This window comes from Elephas maximus, chromosome 10 (assembly GCF_024166365.1).
Source record: "Elephas maximus indicus isolate mEleMax1 chromosome 10, mEleMax1 primary haplotype, whole genome shotgun sequence".
Lineage (NCBI taxonomy): Eukaryota > Metazoa > Chordata > Mammalia > Proboscidea > Elephantidae > Elephas > Elephas maximus.
Window position 1 is genome coordinate 19,216,821 of NC_064828.1, and position 22,363 is coordinate 19,239,183.

Consider the following 22,363-nt stretch of genomic DNA (forward strand, 5'->3'; position numbering starts at 1 on the left):
GCGTTCCTCATGTGTGCTATTGTTTGATTTATAGGCCTGCGTAATCTTTGGAGCCCTTGTGGCTAAGTAGTTAAGAGCTCAGCCTGCTAACCAAAAGGCTGACAGTTGGAATCCACCTACCGCTCCTTGGAAATGGTATGGGGCAGTTCTACTTTGTCCTGCAGGGTCATTATGAGTCAGAATAGACTCCACAGCACGCAACAATCTTTTGTTAATAGGTGGACTTTGGGAGATAAGTGTTAACTTTGGTGAAAGGAAAGATACACAATACAGGGAAAGTAAACACAACTTGACCAAGGAAATGACTCATTTTTTGATGAATACATAGAAATAACCAGTTTCAGTTATATTTATTAATAAGGAACCCTGGCGGAGCAGTGGTTAAAGCACTTGGTTGCTAAACGAAAGGTCAGTGGTTCAAACCCACCAGCCACTTCGTGAGAGAAAGATGTGGCAGTCTGCTTCTGTAAAGATTTACAGCCTTGGAAATCCTATGGGGCAGTTCTGCTCTGTCAGACAGAGTTGCTATGAGTTGGAACTGACTCGACAGCAGTGTTGGTTTATATTTATTAAAGGGCCCTCTGGGTGGTGCAAATAGCTAAGCACTGGACTAGTAACCAAAAGGTTGGCAGTTCAAACCCACCCAGAGGTGCCTTGGCAGGCAGGCCAGGCAACCTTCTTCTGAAAGGTCACAGCCTTGCAAACCCTGTGGAGTGGAGTTCTACTCTGCACGCAGGGTTGCCATGAGCCAGAATTGACTTGATGACAACTAACAACATATTTATTAATATGACCAATTAAATATGAACACATCCGGTGTTGCATTCATAACTCACCCTACTTTTCTGTTTCCTCTCCACGCATAAGTTCCAATTCATTTTTTAAAATATATGTTTGTATCTCTAAAAACCCCAGCCTAACTCATGATACAAATTAGACCTAATTGGTAATGCACATTAAAGCAATGTTCTTTGAAGATAACATTTTCCAGGGAGCCCACCTTTTCAATTTATCCCACTTTTTCCTATCATAGTCACCAAGGGAAATATTTACATTTTTCTCAGTTTGCACATATACCACAACCATCCTGCTAAAGTCAAGTATAATACAATATTACATGTTCATTTTTGCTGTTAGTAAGAGCTAAATATTAGTAAACCAAGATCATCAATACTTAGGTAGGACCAGGAAGGCTAGAATGTAATCGGGTTGAGAACACCGTTCTCTGCTAAGATTTAGTTCTGACCCAGGAAGCCTCCTGTGATCTCAATGTCCTCACTCCACCCCAAGCTCTTTAAGGCTCCCATAGTAGCCCAGTCATAATTCTACCTTTGTTGAAACCAAAATCTGTTTATACACATCCATTTCCCTCTGTGAACCCTTTGAAGCAGAGAATATATTAATTAATCTTCATATGTCAGTCCCCATAAGAGTTCCTAGATAATATTACAATCTCACTAAAGATTCATTTGAATGATTAAACAAAAGTAGGAATTAATGATCGAATAATTCCCACCGCCTTGTTAGTGTTATCAAATTGCACAATTTCTGTTGGCCAGGATTTGTTGTTCTGCTTCCATGAGTTCATAGCACAGCAAGCAATATAGTCTAAACAGAACTATAAGTCTCATACTTAAGTTTGCTAATCCAAGACTTTATTTGAAAATTAATTCTGATGTGTCCTATGTATCTTACAAACATTATTATGCCTCCTGGTAAACCCAAGAGTGGTAAATCTTCCAATTATGTGCTCATAAATTTGTTTTTAACCTGTCAGGTATACATGGCTCCCCCTGCTACATAACTACTCTATTTTTAGTGAAATCACTGGATTCCAAATCACTACAGCATACTTTATTTCAGCAAGAATTTAGCAGAGACAGATCCAGTGCAACACCAAAAGATGCTTACTGCATCCTGCACCTCTGCCTCTAGCTTGTCTAAGCCTTTTTTCCAACATCTGTGAAAAAAAGATCTCCCTCCTCCCCCGTCTGTTTTGCTCAACATGATGCTGTGGAAAGGGCAGTGAGCTGAGAGTAGGCAGTCCAGGGACTTGGTCCCAGGGCTGTTACTATCTTGAGTTAATTAGACTTTGAATGTGTACCTTAACCTGTTTGGGCCCCATTTCCTCATATGTAAAATGAAGAAGTCATGCCAGATAATAATTGTAAAGATAATTAAAAGTTCCATTTATTAAGTTTTTACTCTAAGTGAAGAGCTGTGCTATGTGTTTTCCATATATTATCTCATTTAATTTTAATCCTCCAAACAAGTTGACAGGGTGTATCCATCAGGCCTCAGCAGGAAACAGATGGTACATATCAAACCGGGTAATTCAAGGAGAGCTTAATAAAGGCACTATATTAGAAAGGTGTGATCAGAGTGTAAGGAAATAAAAAGGGACAGTGCAGTGCCCAAAGCTAGAAATGGAACCCCAAGAGAGAGCTATGTGAAGAAGGCTACTTGAACAGTGGCTGGGAAGCAGCCAGCCCATGGAGACCCTGTGAATCAGTACCCGAGACTCACTCAGTCCACTTGGACCAAACCCAACAGGAAGCCAGGGGGCAAGGCAACATTCTAAAACCATCCATCCCAGCCTCCAGGGGCATAGAGTTGGATGGAGAAGGTGAAGAATGGATCTGGCAGGACCACAGACTTCAGTAATATCAAGTATCGTTATTCTGATTTTGTACATGAGGCTACTGAGGTCCAAAGAGGTTAAACGACTTACTTAAGATTACACAATTAGCCCAGGATGGAACCAGGATGTAGTCCCTTCTCATCAGACTCCAGAGCCTTGGTTTTTGCCATTCCTCAGCCCTCCGGGTCCTTTTTGTCCTTCCAGGATTAGAAACAGCCTTACCAAACCAAAACCAAACACAGTGCCCTCAAGTCGATTCTGACTCATAGCGACCCTATAGAAACAACCTTAAACCCTATAGAAACAACCTTAAACCCTATAGAAACAGCCTTAGGAATGATTTAATTCCACCCTTTCCCTTAAAGATGCTTGAATGAGATCTTTCCATTTAGAACATGAGCCTTGCAGAGACCTCAGTCATCTGGAAAAAGCTAAGGGTCTCTGTTGTCCTTACTCCTGTTTCTCTGTTTATAGCTTGTATTCTAACGTATAATTTGGATTTATAACCCTGAATGGGTTGCTAGTTGAGAAAACGTTGTTAGACAATCAAAGGGAGAGAATAGAATTTATTATTTATTTATTTATTTTCTGATGTGCTCTCCAAATTAAGCAAAATTAAAGGATTTTTCTTTTCCAAAGAGTTGTCTAGTATTCTGCTTTGCTTGGGAGTGGAAATGGAAAGTGAGGAGGAGAATAAACTGATGATTAGATTTCCAATATGTGCTAGGATGCCTTGGTGCAGTGGTTAAGCATTTGTCTGCTAACCAAAAGGTCAGCAGTTCAAATCCACCAGCTGCTCCTTGGAAACCCTATGGGGTAGCTCTACTCTATCCTGTAGGATTGCTATAAGTTAGAGTTAGCTCAATAGCAATAGGTTTGGTTTGGTTTTGGTCTTCCTAGGACAGAGCACAGACCAAATTGTGCTAAATATGTTCAAGTAGAACGTAGAAAAAGTGGACAGAAAGCAAGATGTTTAAATGAAGTGAAACTAAAAACTAGGATTAGACATATTCTTTAATACCCCATGAGGGCTCTTAAGAAAAGGAAAGGAAATTCTCAGAGTAGTCAGAGGTTGTTATTACTCACGTGAGAACTAAATTTGCTTAAGAGGAAAGACTGTAGTCATTATCTAAGGTCAAGGGGACCATCCCTAATCTGTCTGCTCCTCTGTCAAACAGAGATAAAAGTCTCACTCAGGACTCTTCATATTAGGGAACTTTTCCTATTAGGTACAAGTACTTCCTGACCTGCATGCAAACAAATGTGGTCTCAGAAAGTCTGTAACTCAGTAGTTGAAAACACAAAACAAATGTAAAAGCCAGGGTGTATTAAACTGCGATCTAGGGCTGGACTAGCCTTTGATGCCATTTAAACCCAGAATCTGACTTAATTAAAGCCGCAAATGTACTTCCTGGTATGAAGCTAGAAAGGAAGTGGCAATACGGGAAACTCAGTCCAGCCTTGTACAGTCCTAGATCCTGAACCTGGCCTGTTCTTCACTGCCTCTCAGTGGCCACAGTTCCAGCACCTTCAAGTCCAGGGCAAAAATGGAAACTCAATTTCAGGCAGACTGGAGCTGTGGCTTGGTCAGCCATTTTTGTTACTAAGAGGAGTTATAGAGGCTGTTGTGGGTGAACAGTGAACGTTCTGGCTCAGGTGTGCCTCACCGTCAACTCAAATGCCTTTCTGTTTTTTCATTTGCTCCTGAATGGGGGATAAAAAAGGGGATAGTTACATTTTTGTTTTGGTTGTTTGAAAAGCTTTGGAGTCTTAGCAGAATGTCTGCCCTTGAGTAGTGAGATGCTATGAGTTAAGAAAAGGGGCAATTTAATTATCTTTTCAAAGGTCATCAACATAGACAAGGCAAACCTAAGAGACCACTCTTGGCAGAGAAGGTTCTGGACTCACTTTTAACTAGCTGGTCAATATAAGGCTGAGGAATTTACTTATCATAAGAAATCTCAAAAGACCTGGGTGAGAGGACATCTTTTCTATGAAAAGTGGTTTCCCTGCCATTGAAGCCTAGCTAAGCAGCACTTTTTATATTATTAGCCACAGCTTCATCATCTCTTGGTACTTGGTTAGTGAGTGAAAACGAGGTTAGGGTGGAATGGGGGGAAAGCAGTTCCAGTGGTGGGTGGTGAACCAGTACCGGGAGATCTCCTCCTTCAGTCAGGCTCTGTGTATATGTACAAGTCAACTGCTACCTTATGACAAACTGGGCTAGTATTCAGGCTCTTCAAAGTGAGAGAAGGGTAAATTTACCCCACAGCTAGTGGGAAAGTATGTTTTGATCCCACTGTTGTTGTTGTTGTTAGCGCCCTTCAGTAGATTTCACTTATAGTTACCCTTGTGACAGAGTAGAACTGCCCCGTGGGGTTTTCTAGGCTGTAACCTTTATTTATTTATAACCTTTATAGGAGCAGAGTGGCTGTGTGGGTTCAGAACCGATTAACCATTGCGCCACCAGGGCTCCTTTCAACAGAGCTACGACTTAGTAATTTCCCCAGGCTGGGGAAGGGCTGGGGAACTTAAAACAGAGGTAAAGTTATCTGTCTTTTAGGATACCTGGTTATGGGGGGGGGGGGATGTCGAGGAGGAGGAAGGTGAGAAAGGGGGAAGGGACAAGGAAAGGAAAAAGGGAAGGCATGGAGGAAGAAAGAACTCTACCAGCTGACTTCATTTCCCACGTGAATCCATCCTCGCTAGGGCTTCTGTTATTGCTTTGTTTATGCAAAGTTAGTGGGGCTGAGACAAGTGAAGGAGCAGAGATCCAGGCTGAAGCAGGCAAAAATAAAAATAAATAAATAAACGAAACTAACACACACGCGCGCGCACACACACGTACACGCACACACGCAGACCCCTTTCGGTAGGGGTAATCCCAGCCCGCAGACTAACTTTGAAATGAAAACACGCCAAGGCGGGGCGGGGTGGGAGGCCCGGCAGCAGCGGGGAGCGTTGTCTGTGACTGGAGGCGCTCTGGTGAATATCAGGTTCGGATTAGTGACAACTCAGAAGTCACGCCGGCGGTTGGGGGAGGGAAGTTTGCCAAGGTCTCTGAACTCGACAGAAGAGAAAACAGCTTCCCTCGGCGCCGGGCGGAGCTGGGCGTACCGAGAGAGACCTCTGTCCCGGCTCGAGTGAGCCCCACCGCGCTGACACCCCGCCCAGAGATTGAGTTTGTCAGCGATCATAAAATGGGAATTGATTATTCCGGCCACCATTGATTAGGGAAGAATGCTTACTGCAGCAGCGGGGGGAAAAGGTTAAGAGGAAATTGACCTTCTTCTTAGGTGACATAAAGTCATTAGGTAAATGAGATATTCACACAGGAGTTTTAAAAGGTCATGCTCAATTTTTATTTGTAGCCTGAAAAGTCAACCTGGAAATTGGGTTTAGGGCCGAGATCTTGCTTTTCTGGACAGTTGGACCAGTATGAAGACGACTCTCTAACCGGGCGCTTGGCAGCCGCCAGGGTAGGAAGTGGGTTATTGTCTTGGGAGAATGACGCCTAGAGTCAGCGGGAGTCCTGGGACCCCGAGCTTTGTACCTCTTGCCTGACCCGTGTATGCGTGTGTGTGCACCAGTGTGCGCGTCTGTGTGTCCCTCTGGGGTCTGTGCTTTGCGCCCACGTCTCCTCGGTTCCATTGGCCCGCCCGCAGAGGGATGCCAGCAAAGGCGGACAATTAAAACCCCTTACCCTACCAGAGTCGGCCACGTCTCACAGAGTCAAAGTGTTTGGGCCTTTTTTTTTTTTTTAGCGGAGTGAGAGATATATTTATGCACATATTTATCCCTCTAATTATAGGAATTAATCCTCTTACTTATGACTAAAAGGTAACGTGGAAGGACGTCCCTTTGATGTGGAAAAGCATCACTTGTGACTCACATCCAGCCTGATTAAGGAACAATTGTTAAACGCTTTACAAGAGGAGGGTGTTTAATTGAGGGGCATTCGTAATTTTACGGCTTAGCACAAAATTAAAAATGAAACGTAATTAAAAACTCAGAAATTCCAACTAATTTTCCAATTATTTTTATTGTCTGAGCTAATTGTTACACAAGGGTATCACTTCTCCCCAAAGCCAAAAAAAAAAAAAAAAAAAAAAAAGCCAACCATACCTTTTCCAAATATTCGCAGAGAGGCGAGAGTGTACTCCAGGTAAAAGCCGGGTCAAAGACGGTCCTCATCTCCACCCCCCTGCACCGCAATGAGCCCCTCCCTCCCCCACTGTAATTAAGCGCTTCAGCCACTCTCCCCTCTCTCTGAGTCCCTGTAACACCTTGGGATGTGAGAAAGTGATGGCAGTTCTCTTCTGCAGATCATTACGGCAAAACTGGAAGTATCTGTAGAGGCTGATGAATTTCTTGAAGTAACACTTGTCATACATGGCGGAGAGATTAAAAAAACAACTAAGTAAACATAGCTCTCTGAAGGCGATCCCTCGATGCCTCTGCCTTCGGTGTGCGGCAGGAAGGCGGTAACACACAAACACAGGCTAAAGAGATGTTTCTAAACCTGCGCATGAAGACGTACAGATGCGTGCAGCAAACTTTCTTTTGCTTTGCACTTGATTTTTTTAGGTGCAAGGATGGGTATAGAAAGGTTTCTCAGTTCTATTTTTTTTTTTTAATGACTGGGATTGATGTTTAAAGCCAAGTTATCTTTCTTTGCATGTGTCTCTTTAAACTTATTTAAATACATTAAAATGTTTACAGAAAGTGCTTAGGTGTTATAGAAATAAAACACATCCTTACAACTAGTCCAGAAGTGGCCCTGTTTTTCCTATCAGACTTTGGAGGGAACCCTGGAATAAAATAAAAAGCATAAAATTAGGCAGAATATTAATCTATACAATTTCAGTTAGTATAGACGGGGGGGGGGGAATTTGGGTTTCAGTGCCTGTCTTTAATTTCTCTGTGATTTTTTAAAAAGAGACTTCAGTGGATTCAAGCTATCTGACTTTTCCACCCACCCCCTCCACCAAAAATAAATGATTGCCTCTGATCTGACGCGCCAGGTGAAAATGGGTAGAATTAAAACTGTCAATTCTGCTTCCAACTTGTGTCTTTCGATTGAGTTCAAAAGCTTTTAAAGGTAAAACGTGCCGATCATTTATACGTATTATTTCTTTTTCTCCTAACATGGCTTTTAAGTAAAAGGAAAGAAAAGGTATTTATATTTCCAAATTCATTTTCCCTGGAAGACTTCAATCTTCCAGGTAATTGGATGATGGACCCTGACGCGTGTGCAAACGTCTGCCCAGCGGAGCCGGGCTTACTTGAGCGCGGCCAAGGAGGTAGGGGGAAGTCCGGTTTTTCTATTTTTCTACCCAAATTGTTCACTGAGAGCCGAGAGGTGGGTATTTAAACCCAAGACTTTCCAAGTGCTTCAATATAATTTCGGAGAAAAGTTTGAGGTAGGCAGAGTGGGGGAGAGAGGAGGAAGAGAAACAGTTCCTTTGAAAGGTAGAAATGGTGAAAAAAGGTATGTAATCCAATGTAGAAAACTGGCTAAAAGAGGCCGTGAACACTTCAGCTTAGGCAAAGACTGCGGAATGCTTTGAAGAAACTGACACGGGTTTTCCAGAGCCGGGAGGAAAAAAAAAAGAGAGAGAGAGAGAGAGATGGGGTGGGGTGGGGGAATCCTAGGGTGGGCATTTTATGTAAATGAGAAATCCGAAATGGAGTACAAATCCGGTATAGTAAAACTGACAGTTCTGACAGTATTGACAACATAAATATATGTTTGAACACTGCACTTTCAGACACTTAACCGATGAAGCAATAAAAAAAATTCGACTACAATATTTCAAATAATCGACATTGATGTTTTGATACATCATTTTTATACTCTAAATCGATCTATCACTCTGGGGCTGGTCAATTTTAAGTAAAAATGGGCTGCAACTATTTGCACCTTGGCTAATGATGACCTAATAACAGTCTTCAATTAATTACACCCCGACTATGCTTCCTTCCTTCTGCGGTGGGGATGGGGGAGGGCAGTTCTTGGGGAACAGAACCTGCGTTTGTACCCTCTCCCCTCCTCCTTTCTATTTTTTGCGATTGTCTGGGGTGGAGGAGGATTCTAGAATTAGGAAGGAGTCTTTGGTTGATCACAGACACTGCAGGCTGAGGTCTCACCTCAAGTAGTCACCGACTAGGTTTGTGTTGGGAATGTGGTACTCACTTGTACTTTGCAAGGCCAAAACGAAATTTTAGAAAAATGCCATCATAAAGTTGAGTGAAGCTAATCCTCCCCACGCCCCATATCCTTTCTTTTGCTTCAAGGGTTAGATGGAAGAGATTTGCTCAAAGGGGGAATTGGAGACTTCTCCCTGGTTCAGTGTGTGAGAGTGAGAGACTGAATATTTTAAGAGAATATGGATACAACCGGGTGTCCATCTAAAACACCTAGTCTAAGTCGAATCTCTTCTTACGCCCAATACCCTCTGACTGCACTCCACACGCGGCTGAAGGCTGACAGGCTACTGTTTAAAAAAAGAGAGAGAGAAAAAACTAAAGCCACAAGTAAGAAAGAAGACAAATCTCTGGGAGAAAGAAGGGAGGATGCTGGTGAGTCCTGCCTCCCCCTGCGTGCTTTTCCTCCCGCCATCTCTGACTGTTTGGGCTTCCTCTGTTTGCCCTGTGGGCTCTCCAGTGAGCTTTCCTACTCCCACTTTTCTTCTCCACCCCTCCCCAAACTTGGGTAGGAAAATAAAACTAGTTAGTTCCAGGAAAAAAAAAAAAATCCTGGACCGACCCAGGTTGCAAAGTCGAGCAGTCCTTTGTGATCTACCGATCAGGCAGGAGACGCGTGGGGACAACTCGCGCCCCCATTGCCGCTGTCCGCCAGGCCAAGGCACCACTCGACGCTGTTCCCACGCCTGGGAAGCCCGATCCTTCCTAAAACTCGCACTGAGGCTCGGCCTCCTGACCTAAATCTTAGCTAGGCTCCACTAGCCCGGGATTCCATGTCAGATTTGTTTCCTCCAAACTTCATAAAGGCAGTTATAAGCCCCTTGGAACCACCGTCAGCTGAAACGCTGGGACTTAAACAACATCTTAAGTAACATTAAGATGGTAATGGAAGGCAAAGGACGTGTAGGCGACCCACGTTAGGTAAGGATGGGCGCCCTGGAAGAGCTCGGTCTCCGGAGAAACACCTAGTGCCAATGGTTGTCAGCCTCTGGCGGCGTCGTTCCGAGCCATCTGCGAGGGACATGGTGCTGGCAGCTAAGAAAAGGGATAAAAAGGAAGATACAGGATCGCGATAGGTGAAGAGACGAGAGAAAGAGAGCGGAAGAGGGAGAGGAAGGAAGAGAGCGCGCGGGAAGGATGAAGAGAGAGCGCACGTCGCGTTTGGAGCCCCGCCAGATAGCGCTAGAGGGCTATTTATTGAAATCCTTCCCTACTGCGAGACCGTGAAGCAGCTAAAATTGGGAGAAATAAGAGAGGGCAGAAAGAAAGTACAATGAATTTCACCCCATCCTATTTAAAGAATAACTTTGCGGGATAATTTATTGTTATTAATTATTAATTGGAGAGAGAAAAATATATGGTAGAAAACATACGGGGGGGGGGAGTGAAGGACCAAAAACAACAACAAACATACATACAAGCAAACAAACAAAAAAAGGTCCCCTCCCCTCTGTTGATCCCAACTGGGAAGAAAGCAAGCAAAGTTTACAGGTAGGAAAGCCAGAGAAATTCTTCCTGCACCAACTTTCAGAACTGTTGGTCACATTGCTGGGAAGGTCAAGAACAACTCACAAGGATGAGCCAAGGTTTATGGAGAAGAGGTGTTTTAAAAGTAATAGATGGCTGGCTGTAAGGGGGGTGGGGAGGGAGAGGTAAACACATCATTGGAAACACCAAATAAAAAAATACATATCAATAATTCCAACTGCCATTTAGCAAGTCTGAAGCAGAAGAGAGCCTCTTGCCTTTGTCCCAGTGACGCTGGGATCAGAGTGGTTTTGGTAGAGCTGCAATCAAACTCTTTGAATAACAATTTAGAAATAATCCGGGAAGCTGGGGGACGAAAACTAGACTACAAAAATCCAATTTGGGGCTCAGCACCCAAAGAACAGTGCTGGAGGTGTTGGCGAGCAGGGCTGGCGACTGCGACGGAGTCCAAAGAAAGAGAGAAAGAAAAAAAAATTCCCTTTTATTTACTCAGTTCAGTAATGTAAGAAGGAAAAAAGAATACCTTACCTTAAAGGATTGATTTGATTTTTAACCTAAAACCCCTGGCATCTCACTCATCTAGGTTCTCATTTTAAAACTTTCCTTTTCTTTTACCTGAAGGAATTTGTCTGAATCAAAGTAATTATCCATAGTTTTCTTCCAAACCAGTAAACAGACCTTCCACAAGTAAAAATTAACCTTACAGAGTCAGGAAAAATCTGCTTAATCCAAAATACTACAATTGAAAAACACTGATAACTAAAGTTACAAACAAGATTAAGGCTGAATTTATTTGCTCTTCTAGCACAGCATCAATTGTTCTGATCTAAGAAGACAAAAAGGATTTAAACCAGCGATTTTAATACACAGATTAACACTTAGGGCTTCACCATCCTGAGGAATTTGGTGTTATCTGTGCTGAAGATCTATAACTTTCTAGAAAAAAAAGAGAGAGAGAGAGAGAGAAGCTGAAAAGAAACAGGCACACAGGCTCCTTAAGGAGCTTGGGCAAATTCACCTAAAATAGAATCTAGGTTCATAAAGGGTTGTTTCAAATTAAATACCGCCCATAAAGCCAATGCTCTTTAAATTAAGGAATTATCACAGGACTCAATGATTGTTTTTAAATCTTAAACATTACCTATAGGAGCATTTCATGTTGGGGCAGAAAAAGAAAAATAGAAAAGAAGCAATTCTCAGGAGTCTTGGGGATGCTTCAACGAGAAAGAGGTGATTAAAAGCAGACTCTTAAATTTGAGAGGCCCAAAGCCTCCTCCCATTCACCCCCACCGGCTTGGGTCCCCTCCCTTTCACCTCTTTTTTTATGTAGTGTCCCCACCCCCACTCCAGAGCTAAGTAGCCGATTTGGGATTCTGAAGGAATGGGTTTCAGCACCCATATTTGTTCTGGGGCACTTGTAAAATGCGATTTGTAGAGGGTCTTTAGCCCTCTGATTGTCTTTGAATTGTTTTTACTGAAACAGATCTTTTGCAGTTAATGAGTCCCCACGCAGCTGGACAGCTCCTCTCGGACACTGAGAGCTCTAACCCCAAAATGACCCCAATTTGACACCGCAAGATGAAATTTTACCGCCTGTTAAAACCATTTCCAGCCTGGGCAGAAGGAGCTGACCGTTGACGGAGGTGTGTGCCGCTGCCCGCGACCCCCATCTCGCGCCTGTCTCGCGGGTCTGCCCCATCTACTTTCCCTTCACCCCGAATGTGGAATAGCAGATGAGCCTCACAGCCTGGGTAAGGGTGTCGAGGCTGAGAGTGGGGCAACAGCAAGGCACTACCAGGCTAGAAATCAGAAATGTGGGAACCCCACCGCTTTGTAATCGCTCCTATTGCACTGCAAAATTGGGGATGAGAGGAGGCCAGGAAATTCTCAAATGTTAGCTGCACCTTTTCCAGCTCTATTAATAAAACATCAGCAAGTTGGTGATTAAAAGTAATAGTCTTTTGACTTCATCAGTTTGAACAAGAACCGACAACTCTGAATCGCCTCCAACTTGATCTTGTGTGTAATCCAATACACTGGGATTGCCATTTTAAAGTTTCATAAATGGCATGCAACTGGGTAAGTAAAAACTCTTTAGCCACATGTAATTCAGGTTTCTCCCCTTAGGCAACTGGTCAATTTTAAAACGACTGGATTTTCCTCCAGCAGGACTGTCCTTTTAATATTCACGTGTCATTTTTTTTTTTATAGCTAAAAGTCTTTGGAATGGAAGGTGTTTTTTTTTTCTTTGACAATATCATAAAATTTCCTGCTTCTCCCTTTTACACTTCGCCAGATTGTTCCTACTGTTTGCTTTAATGTATTGAATAAAAAACAAAAGACGTTACAGAATATTAGAGAGAAAGGAAGGAGCTGAAGTTAAAATGCCACCTCCATCGCCCAAAGCGTGAAAACGGAGTTTAAACTTTTTCTTTTTTATAAAACCCAAGATTATCACCGGACAATCAACCCATTAATAGCTTAACAATTGTTTGAAATACAGAATTCATCAATGGGTCTGCACTGTTTTTAACCAGATGCACTGCCACAGAAGAAACATTTTATTTTTTTAATCCTAGTGAGGGTTTTTGAAATCGAAGTTGTAGAAATGCTAACTCACTTAGCGGTATTATTATGAAAAAAAAAAAAAGAAAGAAAAAGAAGAAGAACCATTGGTAAAAGAAATACAAGGTATCAGCCTTGAATGTTTACGCTCTGCGGTGCAGAGATTCGGTGCAAAGTTGAGCTTTACAGAAGAAGCGTGTATCAAGGAAATTGAGGAGTTTCTTTTTAAAACACAATTGGCGCTTACTTAACAAGATATTTACAACAACAATAATCCTTTTTGAAGACAATAAGTACCCAATATTTAAAAATAAGAACAACTGGAAGACTAAGAACCGAAAACCTGAGTATAAACTTCTCAGCCAGCGCTTCTGCTGGGGAGACTTGGATCCACCAGTATCAGGATCTCTGCAAAGGCGAAAATGCTCCATAGCGAGACCAGATTGCTTTTCTCTCTCATCCTTCCCGCCCTGGCTAAACTGAATTCTCATAACTGCCGCATAAAACAAAAATCCTAGAGACCCACTTTTTCTTTTCTCCTTTTTTTTTTTTTACGCCTTTTCTTTCTTACTCACCTTTTTTTTATATGTCGGCGAGCAACTCAGCAACAAATAAGAAGGATGCTTTTAATCTTGAAATTCTTCTAGGAATAAAAAAAAGAGGTGGAGGGGGAAGGACCCTCCCCCGCAACGTTCAGGTTTGAAACCCTTAGGCTTTTGCAGGCTTGAAGCCGGGCAGGAGTGGCTGAAAGCCTGGGTAGTCGCTCCTCCTCGAAGCTCCGCGCGCCCGGCCGTCCCTGCCCCGGCCGCCGGGCAAATACCTCGCGATCCGCAGTCCTGCTCCCTGACGTCGCGAACCCGCGCCTCTGCCAGCCCCTGCGCACTATCTTTCTTTATATGTGAGGGCCGATTTCCCGCAGACATCATTGTTATGATGGCTCATTTAATCAAACTGTTTAATTGCTCTGGTAATCACTATCATAATCACAGGTGCTCAATCATTCATCATTTTTGGAGGACTTTATTGACCTCCGGAGCTCATTCCCCCATCCCTATTAAAAAGGGGCCAAATTTCCCTGACTTCGCTTGAAGTCTGTGCAGGCTGCGATCTCAACCTAGGTTGTACTGCCCAAACGCTTACAATGAAGAAGAGAAGATGGAGAGGAGGTAAAGAAAAAGAAAAAATAAAGCCTTATTCCTCCACCCCTCCCCCACTTTCTTCTCTTATCTCAGTGTCTCTCTCTCTCACACACACACACACACACATACACACACACACACACAATAATGTCTCTCCCTGCCCTCTCCGCTCTCGGGGGAAGTTGGGTCAAAGCCGCGTGCGGAGGACACGCTACTTCGTACTTTCCAAATAGGTTTAAAGTTGGGGAGGGAGGCGGCTGTGGAGGAACAGTCTGTTTTCTGGTCTCTGGGCGGGGGACCGTGAACCGGGGCGGGGGACCGTGAACCGGGGCGAGAGCGCAGAGTTGGGGAGAGGGCGCGCTCGGAACACAGGGCCGGGATGCCGGGGGCGGCGGGGGGCTGCTGCGCCGAGTGCGCTGGGTGACCGTGGCTCCGCCCCCAGCTCCAGGCTCCGCGTGATTGACGCGCGACCGCCTGGAAACCGGCGGCGCCGAGGTGAAGCTGGGTGCAGCTCCCGCCAGGGATTAGGCGAGAGACGGGCCAGAACTAGTTTCCACACAAACGGTGTCGAGTAGTTACCTTCCTTTCCCTACTCTCCTTTTCCTTTTTGGAAAAGTTCATTCTGAGTCCGCTCCATCTTCGCCATCTTCCGGTGAAATCGCCCCGGTGTAATTAACAAGGCCATTAGCAGGCGTCACCGCGCCCCGGCCGCTGCACACCGGGAGACCACAACAAAGCTGGGCAGGAGGCACCGGCCACTCCTCCTCGCATGGCATCTTCTCTTTCTCCTTTCCTCTCCACTCCCTCCCTGCTTTTCTCAACTGTGCTGCCCAGGTCTAAGTGAGATCCACTTTCGGAGCCGCACACCAGTCCGAGGCAAACACACACACACACACGCACCCTTGGCGACACGGAAAAACATCAGATACCCAAACGACTCCCTCCCCACTCCCTCCCTCCCGACTCAGCCGCGGCCCCCAAAGACACCGGGGTGGCCCTTGACGCACAACCTAGAGGGTGTGCGCTCTGAGTTGAGCTGGTCTCTTCTCGTCCTGGAAAAACAAAAGGATATTGACAAGGGTCCTGGATCTGCACAGGGAAAAAAGTGCCACTTAAAAAAAAATCTAGCTCGGTGGTGGCACCGTCTGTAGAGCCTGCTGCCCCTAGGTGTTAGCAAGAAGCCTTCGGGGCGCGGTAATCCGCGGGCAGATGGGGGTGGGAGGGTGCCGAATTAAAAGGAACAAAAGCCAGAGCGCCATGCCAAACGTCCCCGACGCGACCCAGTTAGGCAGGAACCAGGACTGATGTGAAAATGAACTAGAAGTAAGTTTAAAAAAAAAAATTTTTTTTAAAGATCTGAGGTTGTACCGTACTTTCCCTGCGGTTTTCTGCAGTTTTCCTCTCTGCGCTCTCCCTGTCCTCTTCATTCTCTCCCTCTCCCCGCTCGCGCGCGCGCACACGCGCGCACACACACACTCACTCACACACACACACACACACACACACACACACACACTCCTCTTCCTCCCTCCTCCCCTCCCCGCCGTCTCCGCGGAGGAGCAGGCTCGCTGATTTGCTCCGGTCCGCTCGGCTCCTGCCTCCCCTCCCCCTCCCGCCCCCCGCCCCCCGCTCCCCGCTCCCCGCTCCCCCCCCAGCCGGGGCTGTCGGATCGCACTCGCTGCATATCAGAGGCTCCGCGCGGCGCGCTCCTCCTGGCTCCCGCTCCCCACTCCCGGGATTTGTCTCCGCGTACAACGGGCTATGGCCACCACGACTTCCGGGTTCCGTCATTTCGTTCTCCCGCCGCCGACCCGCGCCGCCAAACTGAGGCTCTTCTCTAAGCCAGGCAGCAGCCAACCTGCCAACACCTACTGACACTCACTCATCTCCCAGCGAGAGAAAGAGAGCGAGAGAAAGAGAGCGAGCGCGAGAGAGCGAGCGCGAGTGAGAGCGAGCGAGCGAGCGAGCGAGCGAGAGGGAGAGACAAAATACCTACCAGGAAAGGGGGGGAGGAAGTCCAATTTTTGCAAACTGTTCTTTTTTTTTTTCTTCATTTTTCCCCCCTGCTTTCTTTGAACAATACTTTCAAGAGAGAGGATCATATTAGAGATAGCGCGGGGCAAAGCCAGGAACGGGGGGGAGGGGGGGAGGAAAAATTCAAGAAGCAGAAACCCCTCGCGGAGTTTTACTGGAAGAGAAAAAAAAAAAAAAGGGTCTGAAAGATTCCTCCTCTTCATCATCATCAACCATCATTCATTCACTACCTTGACATTCCGGGCTTTGATTGACAGCTGGAGTGGCAAAAAGCCATGAAACACGACAGTTCGGTTACATGTGGGCTGCTGACGGGCCGCTCGTAACCTTCAGTTCGGGGGCTTGACAATTTTTTTTTTCTTCTTTTTCTTCTTTTTTTTTTTTCCAACTGAGGGGAAGAGAAGAGAAAGAGGGGGAAAGGAGAACCGAAGAGGAGGAGGAGGGGAGGGGGGAGGAGGAGGAGGTGGAGGAGGAGGAGGAAGATCGGGAGGAGGAGGAAGAAGAGGAAAAAAGAGAAAAAGAAGAAATATCACAAGAAAAAAAAAAACTCTTCGTTGTTTTGCCTGGTTTTTTTTTTTTTTCTCCTAAAAATAACATATTGGAAAATTGGGAGCAGTCTCCTTGGTTTGGAAAAAAAAAAAAAAAAGGAATCTTCAGCCTAGATCACTTTCTTATCCGGACTGGGATATTAAATATACGACACATCCAGGAGTTTATTGGAGCGCAGACTGATGGCGCAAAGGGTAGGTTTAAATCCAACACTTACCTAGATATAAATCCTCGCCTAAGAGGGGCCTGTCCCGATGCCTCCTCTCCCTGCCACGCTGGGGCTGCGGCTGCTGCTGCTGCTGCTCGCTGCTTGGTGATGGCGGCCGGTATTTAAAAAAAAATAGCAGCCAAATTATTCATCGGCTTCTTTCCCCCCCGTGCCTCTGCGTGTGTGCGAGTGTGTGTGCGTGCGTGTGTGCGTGTCTGGGCGCGCGTGTTCCAGCGCTGTGCGAGCGGGCGGGCGGCGAGTGCGTGTGAGTGCTGTGTGTGTGCGTGTGTGTGCAATTGTTACACGCTTTCGCCTCGCTCCAGCTTTGACCCCAGCAGCGCGATTCCCCGGGTCTCCTGCTGCCGCCGCTGCCGCTGCTGCGCCGCTGCCGCCGCTGCTCCCGCGGCTCCGGGGCGGGCACGGGCCGCGTAAGAGCTGCCGCCGCCGGGGCCGCCGCTGGGGCCGCGCTGCCGCAGCCGCTGCGCCGCCGCCTAGACTAGCCTGGGCTGCTTGTTTTGTCTCTGAAATTGACAAGGACGCAGGGAATCCGCTGCTAAATAATGTTTCTGGTAACTTTCATGTTATTCCCCCCCCCCCACCCTTCGCTCCCTGCCCCCGGGGAGGCACTGGCCCCAGTCTTCCCTTGTCTTCGGCGTTCTCGTCCTGATTATTAGCGTTTTTCTTCTCTTTATTTTGTTTCATTTCGCCTTTTGATTTATTGGATCCTCTGGAGGAGGCGAAGGGGGGTTAGGGGTGGGATCCGGGGCTTCCTCCTCACACTAACTCCACTTCTCCCTCCTTTGGCTCGCTACGGTCCTGCTACCTCCGGCCCGAGCGGAGCCTCCCAGCGCCCCCTCTCCCTCTTCTAAACGCTGCTCTTGCTTCATACTTTTTCATTTTAAAATTTTAAAATATTGACCCCACAACTTTCAGCTCCGCTGTGTTGACTGGTTTAGGTTACTGTGTTCAACTCGTGCTCGGTACTTTTCTCCTTTCTGACTTTGTTTTTCTTTTTATTTCCCCCTTCTCCTTCCTCCTCCCTTTTTCTTGCACCCCATTCTCTCCCTCCGTCTCACTCACTCTCTCTCTGCCTCCCGCCCTCCCCTCCTCCTTTCTCTCCCTCTCTTCTCTATCCTTTTCCTACTTCTCTCTCCCCCACTCTCTCTTCCCCTCTCTTCTCCCTGCTTTTTTCTCTCTTTCCTCTTCTGGGCTCCCCGGCCCTCTCTCCTCTCCTGCCCCCCACTCCTGCTGGGTTGTGACAGTACGATGAGCTGCCCCACTACGGCGGGATGGACGGAGTAGGGGTGCCCGCTTCCATGTACGGAGACCCTCACGCGCCGCGGCCGATCCCCCCAGTTCACCACCTGAACCACGGGCCGCCGCTCCACGCCACGCAGCACTACGGCGCACACGCCCCGCACCCCAATGTCATGCCCGCCAGCATGGGATCTGCTGTCAACGACGCCTTGAAGCGGGACAAGGACGCGATCTATGGGTAAACCGACCCCCCGGACCCAGCTTACTGTGTTCGAGTGTGAGTGCGAGTGTGTGTTTGTTTCTGTGGGATGGGAGGTGTGGGCGTCTAAGTGGGGAATTATTTCTGCATGGGGGTGGCGGGGAGAGACTTTTTCCTCAGGAAGGGACAGTTAAGGGGGCCTGCGCTTCTGCCCCTTGAATGTAAGTTCCGGGAAGATATGGCTTCCTCCACTCCCACAGCCCCGTCACTCTGGACCCCACAGTCCCAGAGTGACTGAGTCCTCGGAATCAGGCCGGGGCCTTCTTCCTCAAGGGCAGGATTCCTGGCTAAAGGATGTAGAGCTGGTCCTCCCAGGCCCCCTAACAGAGGCCTTGACGAAGGGGAAAGTTTCCTGCCCATGAGGAGCAATTTTTTTTTTTCCTCTTGTGTTTCCTACCGAGGGTCTGGGAGTCTCTAAAGGCTGCTTGAGCTGGGATCAGGGCTGCTTCTGTCGGCCAGGAAGTCCTAATCACCCACTTCTTAATTCTCTGTAAATAAAGGGGGCAGACCTTGAAGTGCAGCGGGGTGGAAGGGACTGCTTGCTGCTTGCAAAGAGCAGCTCTTGATGGGGGGTGGAGGGAGAGAGTAAGGGAGATGGCTTCAAATTATTTTATATTCTCAGAGAACCCGGGCAGGGGCGGGGGTGCGCGGTGACAACCGTGTATCACCGGGGCTCTCCGGCTGCGTGTAGGGAGAGAAGGCGGTGGGATGCAGAGAGGAGGGGGCGGTCGGTAAACACAAACTGAGCACGAAGCCAGAGGCCGAAGGCGCCCCAAAGTGAAGCTAAACCGCCCGGAGGAACACAAAGGGCAGACGCGCACGCACACTTCCAAGTTTTAACACGCGATTTATTTATTTTTGTCTGCTGCAACGCTGGGAGAAATGTGGTCCTTGGAAGGCAACTCTTCAGAATTTAACATTCCTATTCTTTTGGCCCCCACACCCATGCTTTACTAGAAGTAGAGCAAACAAGTTTATAAGGCTAGGGAGGGAGGTTAGAAGAGCACCCTCGGATTTGGGAAATGTCACTGCTGGTGTGTATGTAGGTGAAGCCTTTGGCCTCTTCTGAAATGTCCCTTAAAACGCGGAGTTAAAACAATTTTTTATTTCACAGAGTTTCCTTTGGGCGGAGGGAGGTCAGGGCTGGGTCGCAGGGGTTGCTTTGGCGGCCTCTGGAGTGTGGGGAGTGAGTCTGGATTAACAACGGGCCCCAGACTGCCCGAGCGTCTTGGATGTTTCGTTGCGTTCCAACTGAGACTATTTTTACTTGGCCGGCTAAAGTGGCAGGGGGCTTCTCTGTCCAGAGCTGGGGACGTCTGAGTTGAGGGAAAAGGCCAGGCCGTTTTTTCCTTTCTGTTTCTGGCCCAGGCTCGGCTGGCTGAGGAAGGGTTGTAAAGTGTGATGCGTGCCTGTTGTATTACAGAAGGAATCCAAACCCTCCAAACTTGTTGATTACAGTTCTTGCTCCTTCCCCTCTGCACCCCGTCTCCGTGTGTGTGTCTCTGCGTGGCGCTGCCCGTTAGGCACCCGTTGTTTCCTCTGTTAGCTCTGGTCTTTGAGAAGTGCGAGCTGGCGACCTGCACTCCCCGGGAACCCGGAGTGGCCGGCGGAGACGTCTGCTCCTCCGACTCCTTCAATGAGGACATCGCGGTCTTCGCCAAGCAGGTCCAACCTTCCTGACCCACTCACCCGTCTGCGGTCCCTCACTCCCCCTCCCCTTTCCTCAGAGCTTCACTTGAAAGAGGAGGAAAAGGCAGGGACACCCGATCTGTTCCTCTGGCCCAGTCCGCGCTCTTGGCCTCCTCCCCATCCCCGAGCCTGGAGGCGAATTGGAAGCGGAGATAAATATGGGTGTTTGTTTTCCCCCCCAGCCAGGAATACAGGGGCTCGACCCTCGAATTAAAGTTGACCTGCTCCTAATCTGGGGCTTGGCCTTTTTCCCCGCCTGCAGCTACTTGAACAAGAATTGGGGAGAGGGGCTGCGGCAGTCGGGAGTGCCCGGGAGGGAAGGAAGCCGGGCGCCTCAGAGAGCGGTCCGCGCTGGGCGCCGAGGTGAGGGGGCACAGCCTCTCGGACCGCAGGATAAGGAGGTACTCCGGGGCTAGAGAACGGCCCTGAGTTCCCCTCTCGTTTAGAGGTTCCAGGTCCCGCTTAATGGGGCGAGGGCCAGAAGGCCCTGATTCCTTTTCAGCCGGCCCCACTAATTGAAGGCACTATTTCTTTTTCACGTATTTTACCTGAGTCCCTCTCCTCTTCGCCTCTGCACCCTCCCGGCTCACACAGTTTAGGCAGAGACAGGGTTTTTCTTCTTCTCTTAAAGGGGGTGGTAATTCATGCTGACTTTCCCTGCTTCTTATAGGTTCGCGCCGAAAAGCCACTTTTTTCCTCAAATCCAGAGCTCGACAATTTGGTAAGGCTCACTGTGTCTTGCCCTTCCCTTGCCGCGGCCCCTTCCCTGACCCACAAACACCTACATTGTCCCTGAGCTCTGGGGAGTTCGAGCAGAACTCTTTGGAGCTCAAGGGCGACAGGGAAGAAGGGAAGAGCATCGAGCCCCCAATGGGAGATGGGGAGCCAGGGGCGGGATGGATGTCAGTGGGAGTAAAGCCCTGGGAGGCAGAAACCGGGGACGAGGCGCCGAGAGCGCGAGAGCAGGGGACGGTTCCCAGGTCTCGGCCCCGGGAGTGAAGCTGCGAGAAGTGAGTTATTTCCTCTGTTTGCCGGGGCAGGCGGCCGAGCCCCGGGCTGCTAACCCGAAGGAAGTAACCGCTGGCGCGGCGGAGGGCCGGCCGAGGGGGGGTGAGGGGCAGGCCAACGCAGGCCACTTTTAGGTGCGATTCTTTTGCTAATTTGCACGATTTCAATATTAAAAGTACTTAAATCCGCTTTCAAAGGCCCTGCCTCACCATTCATCTTGAGTATTTCCTTCTTTAGTAAGGACGGATTTCGCTGGGTGTACTGTTCTAAAAAGCCTTCTCTCTCCAGTGAAGCTACTTTTTTTTCTGGCCTGAGGTCGAGGGAGGAGACGGTTTAAGAGGTTAAAGAGGTCCGAGGCAGAGAAAGAAGGCCTGGTCCTAGGAAATAGTCCTTACACAGCAGTGCAGTGAACACGAGGGGAAAAGAAATGAAATGCTTAGGCTGGGCTTGAGTCAGATTCCTACCCCGTGGCCAATGAGGCAGAGATGATCACTAATCACTTGGTTTTTCTGAGTATTTCTTGATGTGTGGGTTTTGCCTGGCCACCTGCCTGCTGCTTCTCTGCAGCCCAGTTCCCTCACAGCTCCTCACTCCGGGCGCCTCAGCCACAGGGCCCTAACTCCACGCTCTAAACTTTTCTTTCAGATGATACAAGCAATACAAGTACTAAGGTTTCATCTTTTGGAGTTAGAAAAGGTAAGCAGGAAACGACACTCCCTGTAATGATTTAGCCACTTCCCTCTCCTAGTTGAGTTGAGGTGTTTTTAAAGAAGCTCCAGACTGAAGGCATTGATCACCTGGAGATTTTGAGCGACATGTCTTTCCTTCCAACTGCTCCACAACCCAGGGCCTCAGAAGAAGGATGAATTAGGACAGCCCTATAAATGCCTTTTATAGTAGCCCCCACCCTCTCCCTCCCCCTCCCAGGCGTTTAGGATTGTTTTGAAATGCAGCAAACCATTTATGTTGCTGGACACTCAGCCTGCCTTGTGTCTCTATTAGCTCAGCTCAGCCTGGGCCCAGAGCTTGCACTGGGTGCAAGCAGAGGGAATCACCCTCGCTGGGGTGTCTTTACATAGCTCTGCAGCTCAATCGCTTTCCCCTGGAAACATACAAAACTCCTGGCTTATTGAATCACAAATGCTAATGCCGTCCCCCATTCCAGCGTTCTCCTGTTTTGATGTTATCATCAAATCGGATTTTCCTCCCTGGGCTCCCAGTCTGAATCCAGTTGATTTCCAGTGCTGTTTTCTTTTGCTCTCTTTATTGTAACTTGTTGCTCAGGGAAGTCTCTGGAGACTAATATCTCCTGCAACAAT

At 47.6% G+C, this 22,363-nt stretch overlaps 1 protein-coding gene across 7 annotated transcripts in view; it reads left to right on the plus strand.

The window, feature by feature from the left end:
- Positions 1 to 16,565: 16,565 nt before the first annotated feature.
- The window catches only part of MEIS2 (Meis homeobox 2), a 231,033-nt gene continuing 225,235 nt past the window's right edge, over positions 16,566 to 22,363 (plus strand). For 3 of the 7 annotated variants that reach the window (XM_049899629.1, XM_049899632.1, XM_049899631.1), the window contains exons 1-5: positions 16,566 to 16,817; positions 18,094 to 18,326; positions 19,871 to 20,012; positions 20,707 to 20,757; positions 21,690 to 21,740. In XM_049899629.1, the coding sequence (XP_049755586.1) occupies positions 16,806 to 16,817; positions 18,094 to 18,326; positions 19,871 to 20,012; positions 20,707 to 20,757; positions 21,690 to 21,740 (489 nt within the window). In that variant the 5' untranslated portion in view covers positions 16,566 to 16,805. Of the gene's footprint in view, positions 16,818 to 16,989; positions 17,097 to 17,295; positions 17,401 to 18,093; positions 18,327 to 19,870; positions 20,013 to 20,706; positions 20,758 to 21,689; positions 21,741 to 22,363 lie in introns of those variants that run through there. The other 4 variants (XM_049899635.1, XM_049899630.1, XM_049899633.1 and 1 more) reach the window with 4 other exon arrangements.